The sequence below is a fragment of the Physella acuta genome, unplaced genomic scaffold (genome assembly GCF_028476545.2).
Source record: "Physella acuta isolate Inbredline_101_S28 unplaced genomic scaffold, ASM2847654v3 ptg000913l, whole genome shotgun sequence".
NCBI lineage: Eukaryota > Metazoa > Mollusca > Gastropoda > Physidae > Physella > Physella acuta.
Window position 1 is genome coordinate 497,407 of NW_026732430.1, and position 22,646 is coordinate 520,052.

At 35.0% G+C, this 22,646-nt stretch overlaps 2 protein-coding genes across 6 annotated transcripts; both read right to left on the reverse strand.

Moving 5' to 3' along the window:
- Positions 1-134: 134 nt before the first annotated feature.
- LOC131953209 (uncharacterized) lies at positions 135-10,216 on the reverse strand. Of its 4 annotated transcripts, none has more exons than XM_059316292.1 (16): positions 10,092-10,216; positions 7,908-8,003; positions 7,336-7,412; positions 7,174-7,246; positions 6,636-6,777; positions 6,275-6,412; positions 5,918-6,027; positions 5,473-5,568; positions 4,987-5,070; positions 4,802-4,857; positions 4,471-4,541; positions 4,273-4,378; positions 4,060-4,162; positions 1,026-1,105; positions 862-936; positions 135-332 (listed from the first exon to the last, which is right to left on the reverse strand). In XM_059316292.1, exons 2-16 carry the CDS (start codon positions 7,990-7,992, stop codon positions 249-251), a joined length of 1,380 nt encoding a protein of 459 aa, XP_059172275.1. In that variant the 5' UTR covers positions 7,993-8,003; positions 10,092-10,216; the 3' UTR covers positions 135-248. The 4 variants fall into 4 exon arrangements, with proteins under 4 accessions (XP_059172275.1, XP_059172274.1, XP_059172271.1 ...); XM_059316291.1 differs by having other exon boundaries at positions 7,908-8,035; positions 10,038-10,204; XM_059316288.1 differs by having other exon boundaries at positions 10,038-10,203.
- A 1,350-nt stretch (positions 10,217-11,566) lies between these two features.
- LOC131953210 (regulator of chromosome condensation) lies at positions 11,567-21,968 on the reverse strand. 2 transcript variants are annotated; one of them, XM_059316293.1, is made up of 11 exons: positions 21,869-21,968; positions 16,952-17,053; positions 16,640-16,827; positions 16,338-16,517; positions 15,037-15,181; positions 14,839-14,910; positions 14,586-14,744; positions 14,383-14,499; positions 14,064-14,222; positions 13,837-13,942; positions 11,567-12,551 (listed from the first exon to the last, which is right to left on the reverse strand). In XM_059316293.1, exons 2-11 carry the CDS (start codon positions 17,019-17,021, stop codon positions 12,470-12,472), a joined length of 1,278 nt encoding a protein of 425 aa, XP_059172276.1. In that variant the 5' UTR covers positions 17,022-17,053; positions 21,869-21,968; the 3' UTR covers positions 11,567-12,469. The 2 variants fall into 2 exon arrangements, with proteins under 2 accessions (XP_059172276.1, XP_059172277.1); XM_059316294.1 differs by having other exon boundaries at positions 16,952-17,032; positions 21,869-21,964.
- Positions 21,969-22,646: the final 678 nt, after the last annotated feature.

Sequence of the window (22,646 nt, forward strand, 5' to 3'; positions counted from 1 at the left end):
TTATAAAATGTCGGTCCATTGGTTATAATTTATAAAAATTTATATTTTTATAATAATGGGATTGGTAAAAAATCAAAATAGAAGCATGTAAAAACTAATTTGCAATGCAAGAAATGAGGGTAAACAAAATGGCAGACTGGAAAGATAGCTTTAATGGGCAATGAATGGTCAGTAATACCACAAGGCAAAAAGAAAATATAGTTAACAAATTTTCATGGACTTGATACATTGACACAGTGTTCTCTCACTCAGACATAGTAGTTGAACATGTTCTCAAAGTGTTCTTGTTGTCCTGACAACAAGGCAGGCTCTCCATTCTGTAGGATAAATTCCTAGACACAAAAGGTATACATTTTAGAAAATGAAATGCTTGGAACAATACATAGTGTATAAGATTTTATTTTTTTATTCAAGAAAGGATGCACAAAAACAAAAGGGGGGGGGGGGAGCTACAAGCAAGTGTGGACAATAACCCATCAAATTCATTATTGAGTATACTTATAGGTAAAAAAAATACTAGATTTATCCTGTATGGTGAAAGTACAATTTTAAACAATAGTACTCTAGTTTGATAAAAAATTAAACAGCCTGACCGCTTATTAACTTACTGTATTTAAATTAAAATTGTTAAAATGACAAGCTTTTAAATGTGCTGATAATAAGAAAATACATTTTTATTTTAAAATAAAGGTGCTTATTGCTATGCTAAAATAACAGAGTTCATGAGTGACTAATAGATGACTCCATGTCAGACAATACAGAAAGTATTTTAACTTCTTTCATGGAAATAAAGTAGGTATCTAGATCTATCTTTTTAAATGACTGAATTATGAAAGAAGTATTCATAAGAAATATATTCACCTCTAGCTCCTCTAGACTTGTGTTTCCACTTTCAATTTTTGCACCTATTCCTGAGCTGTAGCTATCATAGCGCAACTGCATTGTAAATAGAATTTTTAAGAAATTTTTATTCATTTAATTAACTTATAGTTTTAAAGAAAATTATTATTTTCCTTTTCTCTTACTTGTACTTGCTGGCTAATGACACCTTCTTCTAAGATTCTCGCTGCACACTTCAAGCCCCGGGCAAATGTGTCCATGGCACCTTTGTAAGGGTAAAAAATGTTGACATCAAATACTGATACCCCCAACTTTACAGCTAACAAGTTAGAAAATCATGTTTTTTTTTGTGGGAGCTAAAAGATTCTTTAAAAGGTTATACTAGAATTATTAGCTTAATTTTAGAAAATGATGTCCAAAGTCTGCAATAAAATATACAGAATCTACAAATGTTGCAATAAAATGTCCTAAGTTTACCAATGCAGGGGTGCCACTTTTCCGGGATATCCCGGATTTCCGGATTCGAGAATCATATTTTTTTCCCTTTCCGGATTCGCAAGATTTGAGTTTGAAAATTTCCGGGTTTGCAGTTTAAAAAAAAAAAATTAGATCGTTTTAAGCTTGAAAATTTTGGCATTGTAAAAATCGTTTTTATCGTCAACACTCCCGCTAATGACTTTTTCCGAAAAAAATGAATAGTAAATGACGTCAGCAACAATCTCACGCGTGCGCCAAGGACCAAATACAAATGGGCTGTATCAGATGGGTGAGTCTGTAGACGAAACTTTTTGATGTCATTCGTGGTGTGGTTGTCTGGCTATTTATGACCATATGGGTTGGGGGTAAAACTCGCATTATTTACGTGATGTCATCAATAGGATATCGCTAGGCTGTGTAATAAAAACAACTAAATCCTACAATTACTAGATCTAGATCTAGCTCACTAGCATCGCCGATCGTCTTTTAAAAAAAAACAACCGAAAGATTTTGCTCCGATCAAATTTTTTTTTTTTTTTTTTTTTTTGTATTTGGTATTACCAAAAGAAAAGGAAAAAAAACTATTTGAAGGACTATTTTATGTATGAAATAGAACTGTGCTGTTTTCACTCAACTTTACCCTCACTTTTTAACCACCTCTTACCCGCTTCTTCAAGGTCGCGCTGACCGTATGACCTACGTCACGAGACCACGCAAGCACAGTCTGAGTCGTGTCTCTCGGTCAAGGCAGTTCTACAAGTACAAGCGCTGTTTAATTTTAACGTGATTATTTTTTTTAATAAGGGCCTTCTTCTAGATTCAAGAAAAAAAAAACTAGAACTGCATCGTTTAATATCATTAAACAAAATATGTAGGCCTGCTATAATTTAGTTACACAATCTAGCAGGGTCTACATCTAATATTTTTTTTTACTTTGGTAAAACGTCATTGAAATGTTTAAAAAAACTTGAAGTACCGCGTCTGAGAAAATAGCCGCTATCACTGCCCCCTCACAACCGCTTGTAAAAAAAAAAAATCAGCTTTTCACTTAGTCGGGCGGCTACATCTCTGACATGAGTATTACTAGCCAGTGGCGTAGCCAGGATCGTCTCAAGGGGGGGGTTCCAATTTTTACCCGGGGACAAACTTTCGATTTGCACCCCCCCCCCCTCAAACTTTCGATTTGCACCCCCCCCCTCAAACTTTCGATTTGCACCCCCCCCCTCAAACTTTCGATTTGCACCCCCCCCTCAAACTTTCGATTTGCACCCCCCCCCCCTCAAACTTTCGATTTGCACCCCCCCCCCTCAAACTTTCGATTTGCACCCCCCCTCATACTTTTTATATATACCGAGGGGTCTATGGGGGGGGTTATGACCCCCCCTAACCCCCCCCTGCCTACGCCACTGTTACTAGCGTAGTTACTTCTAAAATCATTTTTAAAATTAACTTAATTCTGTTATTCCGCGACATGAACTTAAAACTTCCACGATATTTCACGATCATGTATATCAAAGGTGGGGGCATTGGGGTCGTTCATAAATGACGTCACACTCGTAGGGGGAAGGGGGTCCGTAATTTTGTCATGAGGGGGAGGGGTTCAGATGGTGTGACATCACACTTTTGCATTAACCAAAAGCTATGTTAGAAAACGAATTTTAGCCGTTATTTCGCGTTTTAGAATATTGTTTCAATAAAGTGTAATAGGAATTGAGAATTGATTAAAATACTCTTATGTTGACAGAGGTCAAGCAAGATTTTTGGAAAAATATCGTATTTTAAGAAACATTCGACTGCAATTTTTAGGGGAGGGGGGTGTAGGCTGAGGTGTGACGTCATTTTAGAGGGCGGGGTCTGGCTTTTCGTGACGATATGTGACCGAGGGGAGGTGGGAGGTAAAAATCGTCAATAAAGCGTGACATCACTTATGGATGACCCCATTGGTGGTTGATTGGCAAAACAGGGTTTAAGGTTTTTGTTGTGGCTGCTAATAATTAAAGCCTTGAATAGCTACAGTAAGTCAACCCTGTATTTTAATACAGTGACAATCTTATTAAGGGTCTGCATATAGTGGGCTTATTATTCAATAACAAGACATAGAGGTTAGCAAAACATGTGTTACTTAACAGTTGGCTGACTACACACTTTAACTCAAGCTAGGAAGTTCTAAAAAATTAAATAGTTATGTTATAAAAGCTGGCTGGGGGGGGGGGGGGAGAGGGAAGTTCAATAGCACATTATGGGGTAGGCCTAGAGATGGGACTAACATTGTAAACTAATTTTATTGTAAGCACAATCCTTTAAAGATTAAATTTTATTTGAAGCTTGTTACAAAGAAAATAAATCCATTTTAAAGGAATGTAAATTGAACATAATATGAATCAAATGTCTCAGAAAATAATGAAATAATAGTCCATTTTATTTTGAAATTCCGCGCGGAATTAAGTTTCAGGGTTTCAAAAATTTCAAATTTTAGTTTCAGGATTGGTAAAATTTTGGGATTCATTTTCAGGATTCACTTAAAAAATGAGTGGCACCCCTGCCAATGTTATTGTTAACAAGAACATGTCCAATGTTTACCCATGTTATTTTTAACAAGAAAATTCCAAAGTTTACCAATGTTAACAAGAAAATTCCAAAGTTTACCAATGTTAACAAGAAAATTCCAAAGTTTACCAATGTTAACAAGAAAATGCCTAAAGATATCCAACATGAGCATATTGTTAAATATCAAGAGCTCACCAATGTGTGCAATGAACATATCCTTCAGCTCCGTTGATTCACGTCGTACTTTACAATCAAAATTTAAGCCACCTGGTTGTAATCCTCCTTGCCTTAATATAACCTAAAATGTTGGATAGATTTGTTACAGCAGGTTACAGAAAACTTAATCAGCAAGTAGTGATAGTTGATGTACTTAAATATCAGGCTACCAGGTTTGAGTAGAAACTGTACCTGCATTAACAAAGTTGCATTTTTAATGTCCATTGGAAACTGGTCTGTGTCCCAACCCAGATCAGGTGATCCTGTGTTGGCGTCTACTGACCCCAGCATGTTGTACCTGAGCAATGTTTTTGTTTAGTATGTGGTCAGTGTTTAGCCATGCAATAAAAAGCTATTTTTTTAAGAACAAAGAACAATAACAAGACTTACGCAGAGGACATAACTATATCATGCTCATAAGCATGGCCAGCCAATGTGGTGTGGTTAGGTTCTATGTTCAACTGAAAATATGAAACTTTTAAATCAATTTACATTCTAATATCTGGTAAAAAAAAAAATAAAAAAAAATAAAAATATATATATATATATATATATGTATGTATATACATGTATTTACACATACATATATACATACATAATTGTTGATCAATTTTAAATAGAATTATAAATATATAATTTAAAATCTACGATAAACGATGTAGGCCTAAACTGTCTGCTAATGTAGCCTGTTAAAAATAATGTTGTCAAGAAATATATTTACCTTCATCTCTTTCTCTAGCCCGTAAGTTCTTAAAAATGCAATCACTGTCATGGCATCTGCATAATAGGAAGTAACAATATTTTGTTTTTAAATCCTGGGTTAATCAACCAAATAGGCTTTAAACTTTAAAGGTGAAAACAAGTAGAATTCCTTATGGTAATAACCAAATTGAAAAGCTTAATTACCATAATCATATTGGTGCTTAGATGGTTCCTTTGGTTTGGGTTCTATCAAAAACACACCTTTAAATCCAATCTTTTTTTTATAAGCTGAAAATATTTGTTTTTGTAAACAAAACATAAATTATTGAAAGCAGGATAAAATATTTAAACAATTTAAAAGTTAAACATCATTTTCTTGTAATTTTATAAACATCTTTATTAGTAATTGTAATTGGGGACTGGATTTCCTAAAACAACAATTAAGTATTCCATGTCAACTTGTTATGTGCCATATAGGCTGTTGCCTCCAATTTCCAACTGCTTTTCTTTTTGGGTTTGCTTTCATAGCCCTTGTCTATCAAAGAACAAACTACAAGGCCACAGTTGTTTGATTTTGGAGCTGTTTCTCCTAGATGGTTTGCCGTCCCCAGCTATTGAACCTCAGATGGCTACTTGTTTTAGATACATTCAGCAAGTACTAAGAATCTTAATTAAAATAAATGAATGTACCTATAGCCAGCTTGAAAAATGTGGCCATGTGGTCCAGCTCACTTCGAACATTTGTGTTCAGCAGTGAATGAAAGCCCTCACGTCCACCCCAGAAAACTGAAAGTAAAAATTAGCTTTATCTTTTCAAATCATGTGAAATTTTAGTGTGTATGCTGGGGTAGATTAAAAATCGTATTGCCTTTTAGTGTGTATTTCAAAGCATTTTATAAAATTATGATAAATCAGCATGATGACATTAATGGGAAGCTATGACATAATGAAAAGTAAACATATGTTGTCTATAAAGCTACTTTCATGCATACTTTTGAAGTTTTCAATGTGCTGAAAGATAGTGTCAGATTGATACTTTTGTTGTTAAATAGCCACTGTCTGTATTTTGGTAGGCCTAACTCAAATGTATTTTTGTATTCTGAGTATACTGTATTTAAAATGATGTAAAGCCTACCAAAATTTTCAGCACCCAATTTTAAAGCAATGTCCAGTCCTTTCTTCACCTGGGCAGCAGCATAGGCAAATACATGTGCATCAGGGTTGGTGCTTGCACCATTCATGTACCTTCAGAACAGATGCAAAGAATAATAAATTTATAGCTAAAGAAAGCTGTTTATTTTACTGTAAAAAAACACAATTGAAGCTTTGTTGAACTCACTGGATTGGCTTTAATATGTGACCCATCTAACACAACTCTAAAAAAACCAAACAGATCTTTTTAAAATCTGAACACTACACCAGATAATAAATTCAGATCAAAAGACCCCATCAGAAAACCTGCTTTAAAGGAATTCTGCTTGCTGCAACTGACCTGGGGTTTGAAAATAAGTTGCATGTGGCCCAAAGAAGCTTGATGCCAGTTTTCTGTTGAAGCTGTCCAACAAAGTCTACAATTTCATCCAAGTTTTTGTTGGTCTCAGCCAGATCCTTCCCTTCAGGTGCAATGTCCCTGTACAGGTGTTCAAAGAACAGACCACACCATTAAAAGATTACCACTACAGTTATGGGACTTTAGGTGTTCTTTTCTTTTGTTATTATATAAACAGTATGCATTTCTAAACTAAAATGTTGTAATCAAAGTATGTGTTATGAAACACAATAGTGTTTTAAAATATGGCTTTGAAAGTAGAACACCATGTATTATATATGTAGTTCGGACTAGATCTACGCACCTGTCATGAAATGTCCAATATTCAACTCCCAGTTTTTGTAAAAATTCAAATGAAGCCCTCAGCCTCCTCTTGGCATTCTCTAGACTGTTGCTACCATCATCCCAAGGCCGAGCTAGGGTTGGTAGACCGAATGGATCGGCACCTAAATTTGACATGTGTCATACAAAAACATAAGTGAAAATCATTCTCTCTATGTTTTACACATTTACAAAAATCCTGGCATGACGTACATTTAAAAAAATAACATTTTGTTCAAAATATGCCCTGACCAAATGGGTTCTCTCATTAGTACCTCTATTTCAAACATTTCTATTAGATTCATGTTTTTAAGAGATGTGTATGTTTAATTAATGGTACAATTTTAAATATTTTCTCCTTTTTTTAAATATATATAATTAAAACACCAGATGACTTGAGTCAGTTGTTAGGCTAGGGCTAGCCGAGCACTTGTGAGATTATAAAGGATGTTTAATAAGCAAGCAAAATATTTTAACATTGAAAGTTGGGATATTTTTTAGTTTATTTTGACATGGTCTACCTGTTCCCCTAAATGTGTGCCAAAAACAAACGGAAAATCGCAGCCATTCTTTCATTGTTTTCCCCATGACAACCTGAAATACAGAAACACAAGGTGGTTTTGTACTGAAGAACTAATGAACAATTTACATTTGTTTTTAAAGCTAAACAAGATAACTTTTACCTTTGATGCGTTGTAATGTTTAAAAACAAGAGACTCTGTTGGTCCAGCTTCAGGCTTGTAAATAACTTGATCAATTCCTGCAGTAATACATTACAATGGCAAAGTTCAAGTTTTCTTTTAAATTTGTTTCTAATTTGACATTTGTACGCGACCTTTTAGAGAAAATGCTAAAATCTTCCCTGAAAAAAAAAGAAACTGGCTATGCTCCTATGCCTACAACTACCCAGTCTCCAACAGGAGACAAAAAATATATCTGATCTAACTTTTTATTGTCAACTAGTACAGGATCTAGAGAATATATCTGAAGCAATGGGTGATGTAAGAGAGATGTTATAATACACAGCGATGTAACAGATGTTGTAAAATAGAGTTGCTGTTAGAGAAATGCTATAATACAGAGTGCTGTAAGAGAGATGTTCTAGTTCAATAGAATATTATATTTTCATTAGTTAGTCTCTCCTTCCTTTTCCATTACCAACTAAATGAACTTTCGAACTAGATCTAGGCATTTTTCAAAATGTTGCAAACGCCGTTTAGAAACTACACTTTAGCGAAAATGTTTAACCCTTTACCTATAAAATACTCGGCATCTTCCTTGTCAAAGTCCTCACATGATTTTGATGATGTAGCAGATGATGTAGGGGCGAAAGATGACATGTTGTCTGATGCTGTTGGTAGAGATTTTAGATGTTGATTGACGCTGTTGGTAGAGATTTTAGATGTTGATTGACGCTGTTGCAGTGGCGTAGGCAGGGGGGGGTTAGGGGGGGTCATAACCCCCCCCCCCCATAGACCCCTCGGTATATATAAAAAGTATGAGGGGGGGGGTGCAAATCGAAAGTTTGAGGGGGGGTGCAAATCGAAAGTTTGAGGGGGGGGTGCAAATCGAAAGTTTGAGGGGGGGGGTGCAAATCGAAAGTTTGAGGGGGGGGTGCAAATCGAAAGTTTGTCCCCGGGTAAAAAATTGGAACCCCCCCCTTGAGACGATCCTGGCTACGCCACTGCGCTGTTGGTAGAGATTTTAGATGTTGATTGACGCTGTTGGTAGAGATTGATATAGTTTTTGTGGAGTTAATCATTAGGCTTAGGTTTTTTTTGTGTGTATATGTTAAACCTGTTTATAATTATATTTAGTCAGTCAGTAGAGACATCTTTTAAGGCCGATGTTTATTTTGTTTATGTTAAGCCTATCGCCTATCATAGACAGTCAGTTTAAGAAAAAAACATCTACAGGATAGACCCAAATGAGCATAGTTGTACGCTGCCTGCCTGTAGACCACACATATACAACACTATGTTGTATGCTACACACGGACCACATTCAACATAACACTGTTTTGTGCTACCTGTAAACGGCGAGTGCATATATGGAGCCATATATAGGCCCATATGTTGTATATATATATATATATATATATATATATATATATATATATATATATATATATATATATATATATATATATATATATATATATATCAATCATATATCATATATATATATCATATAGGCCTATTTCAATTGCACTTATTAAAACATTTCACCTAAGAAAACGTATGTGCACCACCATGACGCTATTTGACTGCGGCATTATCAGACCCACTACGCTCCGGGCAAGTTCTATTTTTCAAGGACCGTGTTAACCCGTTATACACGAAGATCACGGCTAATTAATTTGATCTCGTATAAAATGTGTTTCTTCATTTGAAAGGTTTCTCAAATCCAATGCCAAGTTGTTTTTTTTAAAAAAAGGAAGTCAATCTCATCAAGGATTCCCACAAAGCCACTTCCAGACTTTTTTCTCCGAGGGGGGGGGGGTACTAGAAATTTTCCGGGGGCGGTAGACTTCTGAGATGTCTGGATGAAACTGTGTGTGTTAGATGTAAAAATGAGGCTAAACTATAAGCTAAAGTGTTACAATATGAATGCTACGTCACCAGACAGGCATAGTACCAGAAACCCTATGAGCAGGTTGCCAGGGCATAACACAAGGGATAATGGGCAGTAAATGACTTACAACTGGAGTCTGTTTTGATTTCTGTGTGGAACAAATTTCCGAAAACCCGAGACAAATCTAAAGCGTCCCCATCTAAACCCGTGTGTAAGCCAGCATGTTTTCAATATTTGTTTACAGCTTGATACAAATCAAACTTGCAAGTCAGTTCTGTGTTTATGTAGCGAAAACTTAGTCATTGTCAATGTTAGCACCGCATGTAGTGTTCCGTGTTCTAATCTAAATGCACGGGTAGCTTCAAGATACGTGCGACTTCTGAAAGAAACCAAACTAATTGTCGCAATGAAATGGTCCTATTTCTCCAGAAGTCAGAGGTAACAAGCGCGACATTCTGTTGTACAAAACTAGCTCAAAAATTACATAAATTAGCAGGATAATAAAGGCCTAAACAGGGGATATTTATTTGTACACCTACATTGCCATTTTCTCTAGACTTCAATCACTTATACCAGGACTTGCTTTAAGCAAGGAAATAGAGCGTATACATGTCTATGGCCCACTGCATTTACACACTACACAACGATTGAAACGATCACAGCTAAAAGCTCGTCTATAAACACGTCAAGAGAATGTAAAGCTATTTTTGCGACGGCATTGCGACCCCCAGTCACACTTGCAATCTGAGGTAATTGAAAGAAAACAATCAACCAATTAGACGCAATTATCCACCCAAACATTTATACTCACTTGTCAAAACAAACTTGTCTGATTTCTGGAATGTTATACAAACTAAGGTCCTACCATCAAGTGTCAGACTACAGGTCGTGCAGTCGATATGGAGAAAAAACCAGCACTTTACGCAACGGTTGATTATCTTAGGCAACGCCTCCTTTCCTGGCCTTTATCAGACGCGAACACCGTCAGTGTCGTCTGCACACTCCACCCGCTCCCCGCCCTGAGCATCAGCTTGACAACGATAGGACCTTCGGTAAAATTTTATGTTTGTGTGTCGAAAGTCAGTCAAAGCTACTAGATATTGTTTAGGCCAAGTGAACTTAAAACTGTTCACCCCCCCCCCCCCCCCCCCGTACCAGTTGTGACCTTGAGTGAGATAATCGCCTTAACCAGTTTATCAGTCACTGGTAAAAAATAAAAGTCTAGGCAAAAATAACTAGTACTGTGTACAGCTGTGTGACTAACATTTGTCCTGTGTACAGCTGTGTGACTAACATTTGTCCTGTGTACAGCTGTGTGACTAACATTTGTCCCGTGTACAGCTGTGTGACTAACATTTGTCCCATGTACAGCTGTGTGACTAACATTTGTCCTGTGTGACTAACATTTGTCCTGTGTACAGCTGTGTGACTAACTTTTGCCCTGTGTACAGCTGTGTGACTAACATTTGTCTTGTGTGACTAACATTTGTCCTGTGTACAGCTGTGTGACTAACTTTTGCCCTGTGTGACTAACATTTGTCCCATGTACAGCTGTGTGACTAACATTTTGTCCCATGTACAGCTGTGTGACTAACATTTGTCCCATGTACAGCTGTGTGACTAACATTTTGTCCCATGTACAGCTGTGTGACTAACTTTTGTCCTGTGTACAGCTGTGTGACTAACATGTTTCCTGTGTACATCTGACTAATTTTATCTTATAAACAGCTCTGGTTACTAAATTATTATTAGAAAGATTATCCCTGCTAGAATGATATCAACAAATTTAACATCAGAGTATGACACAAGTTTAGCATCACATATTACTGACAGTACATGTTTTATACAGCTAATCCTCTACTCACTGTTTTGGCCATTTAAATTTGTCATGCTAGGTAACCAAAAACACCGTTCAGGCTAAAAAGCTGATATCTAAAATGGAATTGAATGGTAGGTCACAAGCTGGGCAACTATTTGGTCCCTCAAACCTCCTAAAGCCATCTCAGCCTGGTCAATTTTCAACACAAATGCATCTGTCGCATCCTTTATATAAATAATATAATTATAAAAATAGTTACCCTTTGAATCTGGCAGTCAGATGAAGTAGAGTTCACATAATTATGTGACCTCAGTGTATGAAGGAATTGTACAGCTATCTATTATTTTCCCTAACACAAGTCAAGTACCCAGGGTGGACTCAGGGACATCCTACAGACTGGAGCCATGTATCCAAACTTGAGACACTCTCATCATACTACCAAAATGTTAGTAAGGTGGTGGTTTTGGTGCGACCTGCCCATTTCTCTAACACCAACAACAACAACCTTTTGTTTTAATGTCAATTTATTTCTCTGTACATGAACATAATGGCATAGAGAGCACACATCCACACAGGCATAAAATGTTCAACATCAGCTTAAAACAGCAGTTAAAAATCTTTTAAAATACACAATGCTATCTTAATAGCAAACTTTAAAACAACTAGTTGGATTTAAACAGCATACAATACAAATCAATAAGTTGAATAAGTTAAACAGTTCAAACAACACAGATATTTCTAGAAATTTTATCAATCATTTATTTTGGGCTTTAAAATTTTTTATTGGACTAAAATGGTGCTTAAAAATATATAAAAGCTACATGTTGAGGCTTGCACAATTTAAATTCAAACAAACCAAATTATCTCAGGTATTTTCCTTAATGTAGGTTCTAAAACCTGAGCACATTTCATTTTAGTTATAGATTCAACAAAATAATAGTGATCTGACACAACGACAGAGCGATGTAAACTAGTTCATATTACTTTAGATCTATGATAATGTTTTCAAAACTGAGATTAAAGTCATGCTATATTACATAACCCAATAGCTTGAAACCACTGACATTGAGCATTAGATGTAAACCTTATCAGTTCTGTAGATGGTTGAGCACCTGGCCAGGTGACCAACAGTTCAGCAATGATTATCTACCCTTAACACTAGTCATCAGCACTGATTATCTACCCTTAACACTAGTCATGGCATCCAAAACAAAAGAACTGATAACAAACATACTTGCGGCAATGTTCAGCATCAATGACTGCAATACTGAGTTTTAAACATGGCCGTAAAACTTTTAAAACAAAATAAAATGTGCATTTTCTGGCAGTTAGATAACAGCAGTTGCTAAAAATTGAACATAATTTAAGTATAAAGTAGATAACATATTGGAAGAGAAGCTAACATTTAACAAGTGTCCTTAATGTCAGTGATTAGTGTCACCATTCTCAATGCTCTTGGCCAGCACCACAGTATGTTGACCTCCAGCTGACACCATAACAGCGGACCTGTCGACAGAAACGTGATAACAGTTAGCATTTCACATAAATATGTGATACGTTCAAAAACATTTCACTAAATAAAGGAGGAAACAGACACATAAATTACACAGCTGTTGGCACTTCACACATTAGAGGAAGATACTAGCAAAGCTATCAAACTGGATCATATACAAAAAAAACTTGAGATGAACAAACCAATGTAACAGCTAAGTATTTGACCACAAAGCAATTTTTTTTCAGCTGTAACCTTCTATATGAGTAGTGCTAATCATGTTCAACGGAATACAAAATAATAATACGCTTATTTCAGTCACAGGGCTGGCGATGAAATAAACAATGTGCTTATATTCGCTTACAGTTGATAAGCTACAAAAAATGCTTATTTCGTTAATTCTGTTAAATTTTTTATATTTGCTTTGATAAATATAATTTTTTTCTTAGACAACCCTAGCTCAAAACTCAACCCAACCCTAAATTAAATATAATCGTTAAAAAATAATATTATAAATGTCAGTTGCATTATTTAAAAAACCCTACAGTTCTACTTGGTTCTGTGCTTAAGGGTCGTCCATAAATGACGTCACACTCGTAGGGGGAGGGAGGTCCGTAATTTTGTGACAGTGTGTGATGAGGGGGAGGGGGGTGCGACGTCACACTTTTGCATTATAAAAAAGCAATGTTAGAAAACGAATTTTAGACGTTATTTCGCGTTTTAGAAAACTGTTATAATAAATTGTAATAGGAATTGATTAAAATACTGTATTTTGACAGAGTTCAGACAAGATTTTGGAAAAATATTGATGTTTTAAATAAAATTCAACAGCAATTTTGATGGGGGGGGGGGGGGGGGGGTCGTCTGGCTTTTTGTGACGATGTGTGACAGATGGGAGGTAAAAATCGTCAGAAAAAAGCGTGATGTCATTTATGAATGACCCCTTATGTAATCAAAATATGTATCACCAATTTATGCAAACTGTTTATTAGGTTTATTTGGAGACCCCTGCTCTAAATGAATACATCCACTTAATTTTTTTTACACAAATCTAGTTTCATTATCATGATTGGAAAAAGCAGAATTGGCAATTTTTAAGTATGCAGTAACAGTAAACAAGATTTTAAAATTTAATCAACAAATCACTTCCCCTGTATATAACACAGCTATCAGCCATGATGGCCAATTACATTTATTGTAAAATAACTGGAGCTTTTAAGAAGGGAATCATCTGTCATTAGACTATAAGATTTGGCAAGATAAGTACAAGTATCTAGTCAAACAGTGGCATCACTTTACCTGGACTCAAGCTGTTTGCCTGCAACCTTGGTGGGAACAAACTGGTCTTCATCATCACCTGAGCCCAACTGGTTGTTGGAGCCCATGCCCCATGAGTACAGGGTACCTGCAATACATTGTCTACATTTATACAAGGCCGGACGGTTGGGTGCTAGCTCACAAAGAAAATACACACAGCCACAAATGAGGTGCAATAAATACAGCCATAAATGACATGAAATACCCACCATCATTTGTTACAGCAAAGCTAACACAGCCTCCAGCTGCTACATTGACACAGGTAAAATCCTGCAGGGCAGGGACCAACGTCGGCTCTTGTTTCTCCCCACAGTTTTTATCAAGACCCAGACGCCCATAATCCTCTCTACCAATGGTGTAAACTTTTCCTGGATGAAAAGTGATTGCACTTAATCAATAACTGCAACTAAAAGATACAAAACTGTGACCCAAGCTATTTTGAATGATGCACAGATGAAGAAGCCACCTTACAAAACAAACTGACCAAGATGAAGGATATTTATATTGAATAGATCAATAGATTTTTACCTTTAGAATCCAGGGCAACTGTATGGTGTTGACCACCACTGAGCATTGACCATGAGCCTTTTTCAGAGAATGATGTCACACGTTCAGGAATAAACCGGTTAACCATATCATTGAATCCTGGATCAAGGGAATACAAGAGTCAAAGATCAGCAGCTATTCCAGTCCCTCTCTGGACAGGCTGTTACAGTCAAACAAAGACTCACCTAGTTGATAGTAGTTATTTAAACCCCAGGCATATATATCTCCAGTCTCTTTTTCTTTAGCAAATGTTGTATAAGCTCCGGCCCACACGTCACAGAACTGTGCCATTTTACGAGTCTTAAAACGTTTCACTTTTACTCGGCCAGGTGAAAGAATCATATCTGGGGTGAATAGCATGGAAACATTGCTACAAATCAGACAATGGGGTAATTTAGACTTTAAGTTAATGGAAAAAGAAAACACAAAACATCGTACCAAGTCCTTTACGACCGCCGCGCGTCGCAAAGCATTCTGCAATTCTTCCAAGCTGACCCTGCTCTGCACACCCTGGGAAGATTATTAGCACAATGGTCATAAAAGAAAATGGAAAGATTAATAGCATAATGATCATACAAGAACATAAGAAGATTAATAGCACAATACAATAGACATTGACAAAGCAGAAATACTAACCCAAAGATAAAAGATCCCCCCTGTCAGTAAGACAAACTAAATGGTCACTGCCAGAAACCATCTTGACAATAACTTCTTCCTGAATCAACTCAAAAGGTGTTTTCTCAATCCCATTTGTAGTAAGTCCCATAGATCCATTGGCATCCTAAAATTGTAACAATCTAACAATTATAAAAAACGTAATTAAACTATATTTTATCAAAGCTTTAATATGGGTGCAGGACAAAAGGCCGACAAACGCTTTAAAAAAAGTCAATGTAGAAAAATAGATATCTTAAATCAGAAATGAGAGCAGACTTTGGGGAAAAAAAGAATTTTTTTTGAATAGGCACTCAATGTTTTATCGCAGTCTGACACTAATTTTGGACAAAAAATAGTTTAATATAGCTACTATTTTAAGTAGAAGACCTTTACGTTACTCTAAAATACAAACGAAAGTCCTGTCTAATTGTAATGCAAATGTTTTTTAAACAACTTTTTAAAAATGTAAATTTTACAGTTTAACAAAAATGGAAATGAAATTTTATTTTAACATTCAGCTAATTTAAACTGTTATGATTTAGTAGTACTCTTTTTTCAATTTTAAATTATGCCTTATATGCTAAATAGATGGACATAGTAAATATCGTAATAAGTCTTTTAACGGTAAAGAGCATCTAATTGTAATTTGAGTTTTAGCTCATGTGATGGAAAATAAAATCAACCAGATTAGCTGAAGAAAAGGTCTAATATTTATTTTAAAGTCTATTGGAATTAGTTCTTGCTAAAACATTTGAACCAAAATTAACTGTATTTTTAGTAGTTAAGCTGCTTTGTTGAAAAATTCATAAATACGCTGACATTTGGAATCTTGACTTAGATTTAATCTTTATATAGTTCTGTCAGACCTCAAATGTAATCGTCAACATGAAAAGAGCGTCCATTTGAGTGGAGTGACAGCCAAGAAATGAGTGGCGAAAGGCTATGTGTAATATTCTATTGAAATAAGAATGTGTGAGATGTGCACATCTGCTGTTGTCGTCAAGGTCAAATCTGTTTTTCCCCAAAATTTTAAATCAACATGCAAAAGCAGCTGAGAAATTGGAAGGAAATGAAATTAGCATCTCAAATGGAAAAATCTGATTTCTGTTAAAATTAAGAAAGTCAAATTTGTGTAAAAAGCATTTGAATCATCCAGAACTAAGATTTGGTATTACAGCAGTATTTCTAGACAGCCTTTTGTCTAGACCCCACAGCATAAACTGTCACAATAAGCCATTATGATTAATGACGCAATAAACACCTTAAAAATAAATACCAACCCTGAAGTTTCCCCAAGCATAAACTCTGCCATCATCTGTGAGGGCTGCCGTATGACTGTCACCAGCTGTTACCATGACAATAGGAGCAGGGATGTTAACTTTTCCAGGTTTGGCATCTGAGCCTTCAACACTTGTATCACGGCCAAGAGCACCTTCATCGTTGCACCCAAATGTAAAAACCTAGTGCAGTAAAAAATTATATTCTTGCATCCAAATGTACAAATCGATAGCAATAAAAATTATAAACCAAACTAAAATTGAATTAAAAATCTAGCCTAACAGGTCGAAACCAAAAAATGTACCTGTCCAGTGTTGGTCAGGCACACTGTGTGCATGCCCCCAGCACACACTTGGATAACAGGATCAGGGATCTCAACATATGCTAGCCTGGTCCTCTCTGTTATATCAACACCAAGGCCTAGCTGACCCACATCTCCTTGCCCACATGCAAGCACCACGCCATGAACTGATCCATGTGAATCATGGGTTACTGAAAACATTACAACAGTATGTATGATTTGACTAAAAATCATGAAAAGAAAGTATAAATGCTACCAATGGCTATCTGTTGTAAGAGGTTTATTAATCATAATGTATTATTTGAATCAATATACCTTTCAAGCGTTTTGGCTTTGTACCATTGTGATTATTTTTTTCCAAAGTTCTTTTCTTTCCCTGAGGCATTTCTAAAAAGGCTGAAAATCTCACTGTAACCACTGAAATAAATAAACACATCTATTGAACAGAAAACTCAAAATTGTCTGCCAAATAAACAATAACTAAAGGGCATTAATACATCTTTCAAATAAAAATTCTGAGCCAAAATGTCTTGCATCTACTTAGTAGATAACAACTTTATCTCACATCATATATACATATAGTGCCATATAGGTATATTCTTATACATTGATATATTTGTAGCTATAATTGAATAAGAAACCAAACACAATATCAAAATTTATCAATAGGCCTATAGGTAAAAAAATTAACTTTAAACAGCAGTGGTTTTTCCTGAAATTTTAACTTTGATATAAAGGCTTAAAAAATAACTTTAAAAAGATGGTTGCAAAGTTAACAAGCTTGGTTGCATCGGATGAAAACATTGGTCATCTTTATTTATTACTGAAAAGTTTGAATAAAATTCTTTAAAAACAGGTAGGCTACATGAAAGTCACTTTTTTTGTAACAAAAAAAAAATGCTTGTAAAATGTTTAAATCGAAGTGTTAGTCGATTGGGAATAACTGTATTTGGGCTATTAACAGTCGTGACTGTATTTGTTACATTTAATGTTAAAACACCCATTAATGCATAAAGCTGTGTGGTCAAGTGCTCATGTGCGTGGCTGTCAAGCCGCAAAACAAACCCAACTAGTGCTTTCATATGACATGTGCTATTGTCCAAATCTTATTTTTTCCCGTTTTTTCATGAAACAGTTACTTTTGCTTTTTTTTTTGTGACGTGACTGCTGGTAAATTTGCAGAAAAAAAGACACATCTCTTAGATTTATGCTAAGAGAAAAAACAACTTGGGAGAATGACAATGGAAAAATGATTCAAACTGACATTGACAAGCTTTTCCACCTGACAATTAGGCTACTAAAAGTACTATATGTGAATTTTAAAATGGTAATTGACAGTTTAATAGCAATGTGAAATACTAACTGAACTGATACATAATCAATATGGTTAATTTAGCCCTGATTGAATAATATAGATTGCTTTTTTTTTAATTAGAGGGTATAATTGATCATCTACATAGCAGATATGAACCTAAGCTAAAGGCTAAACTAAACTTAGGTAAACCATAGGCCCTAATAATTAAAAAAAATATAGGCTAGGCCCTAACACATTAAAAATAGGACTGCTCTCTTAAGTCTTAATCTATATCTCACTCAGTCACAATAAATGCTTTTTTTATTGTAAGATATTATTCCTTGTCATATTTTGTGTGAAATGACAGCCGACTGGGAATAGCCCCAATACGGCCAATAGTCAGTGATTACTAACTTAAAGACAAGCTGGCTGGGAATAGCCTTATCCGGCATAGCATTGTTAAATTGGGCCTAATTACTAAAATTTAAGTAGTCACTTTTCTGTCACATTACTAGAATCTAGCTTTGGATTTTTAGTCTAAAAAATTAGACTAGATCTACCACTGAAAGACATGGGGAAATTGCGAGACGCGAAAAGGCGAGACGGGAAAATGCGAGAAGGGCGAAAAAACTGTAGGTCACGTGACTTTTTGTCTCGCATTTTACCACAACCCGATACTTACGCTGGGTGGTATTGAAATGCGAAGATTTCTGCGAAAAATTTACCGCACCCGATTTTCAGTGGTATTTGGTCCAGACTTCAAAGACGTTTCTTTTACATTGTTAAAACTTCCTATTTTTCTGTCGCTAGACATACTGATGATTTGTCAACTCCCCCCATCTTTTGTGTTGACTTAGAATACCACCTTGTTCGAAACCGACGGCAGGGTTCATGCTCAAAAGTTCAAATAAAATTCCAGGAGTTTTCCAGGACTTTTCCAGGAGTTTAAAAAAAATTCAAGGAGATTTTAAAAACAAAAAAGAAACCCAATTTGTACATTTTAAAAAAAAGCGTACTTAGTAATATATTTAATTAGCTAAGCCAATGCAAAATTTAATTTCAGTAAAAGTAAAACAATATATTAGTTACATATTAGGATAGAGGCTATCAATCTGACTACAGACCAGTTTGAATTTTCAAAATCTGACCATAAACAAAAAAGTTATGATTTTTTTTTGTCATTAAAAAAAATAGCAGATTTTTCAAACAAGCGGGATAGACCCTGAAAGAGGAAAAATACTGGGAGGGTATGGACCAAATTTTAAAGAGTTTTTCACTATAAAAGAGGTATAAATGCAAGTAGACTTCACCAATTAATATCATTTCTTGATATTTTATTGATTTTTGGATGCCAAATCCAATGATGCTAGGCTAGTCGGCCAACCCGATGAACGTGTCAGACGAATATTATGTAATTTCAGAGACAAAAGTCTGGCAAGATTTCTTGATCTATGCCCAAGGATTAGTAACATCAGCTCCACAAAGTGAAGGGGGAAGGGAGGTGGGGTATGAAACCACCGTACGAGTGTTACACAACATCAAAGGCGCCGACCGTCGGCTTGTCGCGTCACGGAGTAGTGGGGGCGGGTTGAGGTTATGGATGTTACGTTGGGTGTTACATACCATGTAGGATGGTCAGTGTCTTCCCCCACCAACCCCAGCCCATTTTGGTCGATTTGGCAAGCCAGTATTAAGCGTATTAACAATTATTAGTCAACCGAAAAGAAGAGCCACTGGAAAAATTTAATTTATTTTCTATAGCCATTTTTACGAAAAATTAATGTATAAAATAAAATAATGAAACGTTACGCGAATCAGCATTGTTTGATCGGGTCGCAGCTATCCGGGTTTTTTAAAGAAGATTAATTTTGACGATTAGTCCTGAGCCGTAAATACTACTACAACTTTTTTTTGCTGTTTCAATAGTTTAAGACAAAGTATTGAAACATGCCTGTCTACTTTAAAAATCCAATAGCCGACAAGTCAAACACGGGAACACATGTATCTATCTTTAGAAATTGTTTATAGTATCATCCAATCGGGTCAATCGCCTAGCGTCACGTGATCACACACTCGGCTGTGCCACACGGTGTGTAGATCACGGCAGTGCGATTCAGTCGGACGACGGCCGATGCGTTTATTTTTATTTTCGTCCCATTTAAAAACTACTATTCAATTATTGGCGAAACAAAATCAAATAATTTCGGTCGGGTTTTGCGCCGCGGGTTAATAAAATTTCATGAGATTTCAGGGGATTTTTAAAATTTCAGGAGAATTCCAGGAGGTTTTTATATTTTTTCAAATTCCAGGAGAATTCCAGGATATTTTTACGTTTTTTAAGATTCCAGGAGTTTTCCAGGACCTCCTGGAATTTCAGGAGGCCGCACGAACCCTGCGACGGAAATACCGCCGACGATAGATCAACTTCTGTCTTTTGTGTGGAACGCCGAGGCCGCCTGATTTACCGTCTTTAAAGATCACCGTGCCTGGATCCGCTGCCGCCGCAAACATATTTTCTATTGTTGCATAGAAATTTTGTATTATAGCTGCCGCCTACAATTTTTTCTAGCTTTTTTTACCATATAAATATAAGCACAAGGTTGGATGTACTATGTGTGAAAGATGGTGTCACGAGATGTGTTTGAGTAGTGCTAGGACTGTTTCAGAAGATTTTGTTTGTAAATTTTGTTTGTAATTAAAATTACTCAATAAAAAAATAAATTACACTTTTTAGAATTGTTTATAGGCCTACTTCTACACTTTTTGCAAGTACAAAAATCCATAAATACATGTTGCAGAATATCTCTCCTGCTGACAAGATTACACCAATTCACAATGACACAGCTCATGTTTGTATAAACATGAGTGGGCTAGATTTTTAAAATTAATGTCGACTGAGACGCACAGCAACGATGTTAGGATTTTTAAATAGATATATCTATCTATCTATATAATAAAATCTAGATGAAAAATAACAACATACAACACTCGTGTTAAAGGGTATGGCTAAAGGCTTGTTTATTTAAAAAAAAAAAAAAAAAAAAGCCTAATTTAAATAAATAAAGATGAAAAACGCATGAACTTTTTTTTCGCAAAAAGTGTCTCGCTATTTACCTTTAATTCCGCAGGTATGTCTCGCATTATGTTCTCGCATTTTCCCGCCTCGCCATTTAGCGCCTCGCAATCTCCCAACACCCGTCTTCTCACGGTAATCTATTGTTTTAGGTACGTAAAATCGCCTACAGCTAGTAATGTACGATAAAGTTACTTCATTGTCAAGGCTTTAATAGAAGTATATTGTGATATATTTGTGTCAAATATTATAGATAGGCCTAAATGAATAATAAACCTAAATAAATGAATATGGTCAAGAAATTAACTTTAAACATCAGTGTTTGCGAGCAGGATTTGCTATATATAATAAAAAGCGGCCATCTGTAAGTTAGAGTGGCTTCTGAATCTTGCGCTACAAATTTACAATTAAAAAAAATAAACAAGATGGCTGCTAGATCTATAGTAAATGAGCATAATTGCATCTGTTGGAAACATCGCTAGTCTTCATTTATTACTGAAAAGTTTTAATTCAGTTGTTTAAAAACAGGTAGAATCTACATAATTTTTAAATGAAACAAGAAAATATTTATTTTTCAAAATATAAATCCTCCTCAAAATGTGAAATAATTATTAAAATAATTTTCACATTACTAGTCGCGGGCGACTTTACGTACCTAAAACGATAGATTACCCTTCTCACTCTTCTGTCAGTGTCAGACAGATGAAAAAATTTAGAAAAGATAAAATTTAAAAATTGAACACTAGCTTAGCTAGATCTAGACTCTAAATTATACCAACAACTGTCACTAAACAAAACTTTAAAATAGGTTCAAACTTTTATCGATAAATAATTAGATCTAGATTTAGATGTATAATATATTAACCTTAGCAAAAAGATTATGAATTTGCAAATTGAAGCACTGTTGACCAATGCGTTCAACACTCTGCATTACAATACATGTGTTACACAGTCTGTGCCCCAGTTCAAAATTTGTATACATTTTCCGACATTTACAGATTTTTATAAATTTGTAGGGTGTGTAAAGTATCTAGATAAACAAGTATTTTTTTGGACAAAATTAATGATGAAATAAAATAAATAGGCCTGAATAAAATTAATGAACATAATATGTGCAATATTTATTCACGTATATAAGTATAAGCATGTGTATATATAGGCTTTATTCAAGTATATAAATAAATATACATTCATACATATATAGGCCTAGATATGAAAGTATATAACTTTATATACATACACACATATATTTATATAGGCTATATATGCCTGTGTGTGTTTGCAATAATTATTAAGGTTTATGAGAATGAAGACATGAAAGTATCACTGAAACAGATTGCATGTAAATATTAAAAAACAATAACCTAACAGGGTAGAAACCTAAAACAGTCTGAAATTATGAATATATCATAAGTAATAATGCATTTTATATAAATTACTCTATTTTATATTGATAAACGTCAAGTATATATATATATATATATATATATATATATATATATATATATATATATATAGATATATATACATATACATATATATTTATATATTATATATTTATATATATATATATATATATATATATATATATATATATATATATATATATATATATACCAATCTGGCAATTCTGTTATAAGGGA

Excerpts from the sequence above, each read along its gene's own strand:
- LOC131953209 (XM_059316292.1), bottom strand. The coding sequence starts at position 7,992 with ATGTCATCTTTCGCCCCTACATCATCTGCTACATCATCAAAATCATGT. Across the intron at positions 7,247-7,335 it reads AACATTACAACGCATCAAAG|GTTGTCATGGGGAAAACAAT; the intron begins GTAAAAGTTATC and ends TCTGTATTTCAG. Across the intron at positions 6,413-6,635 it reads TATTGGACATTTCATGACAG|GGACATTGCACCTGAAGGGA; the intron begins GTGCGTAGATCT and ends ACACCTGTACAG.
- LOC131953210 (XM_059316293.1), bottom strand. The coding sequence starts at position 17,021 with ATGCCTCAGGGAAAGAAAAGAACTTTGGAAAAAAATAATCACAATGGT. Across the intron at positions 16,518-16,639 it reads GCCTGACCAACACTGGACAG|GTTTTTACATTTGGGTGCAA; the intron begins GTACATTTTTTG and ends TTACTGCACTAG. Across the intron at positions 14,500-14,585 it reads AAATAACTACTATCAACTAG|GATTCAATGATATGGTTAAC; the intron begins GTGAGTCTTTGT and ends CCCTTGATCCAG.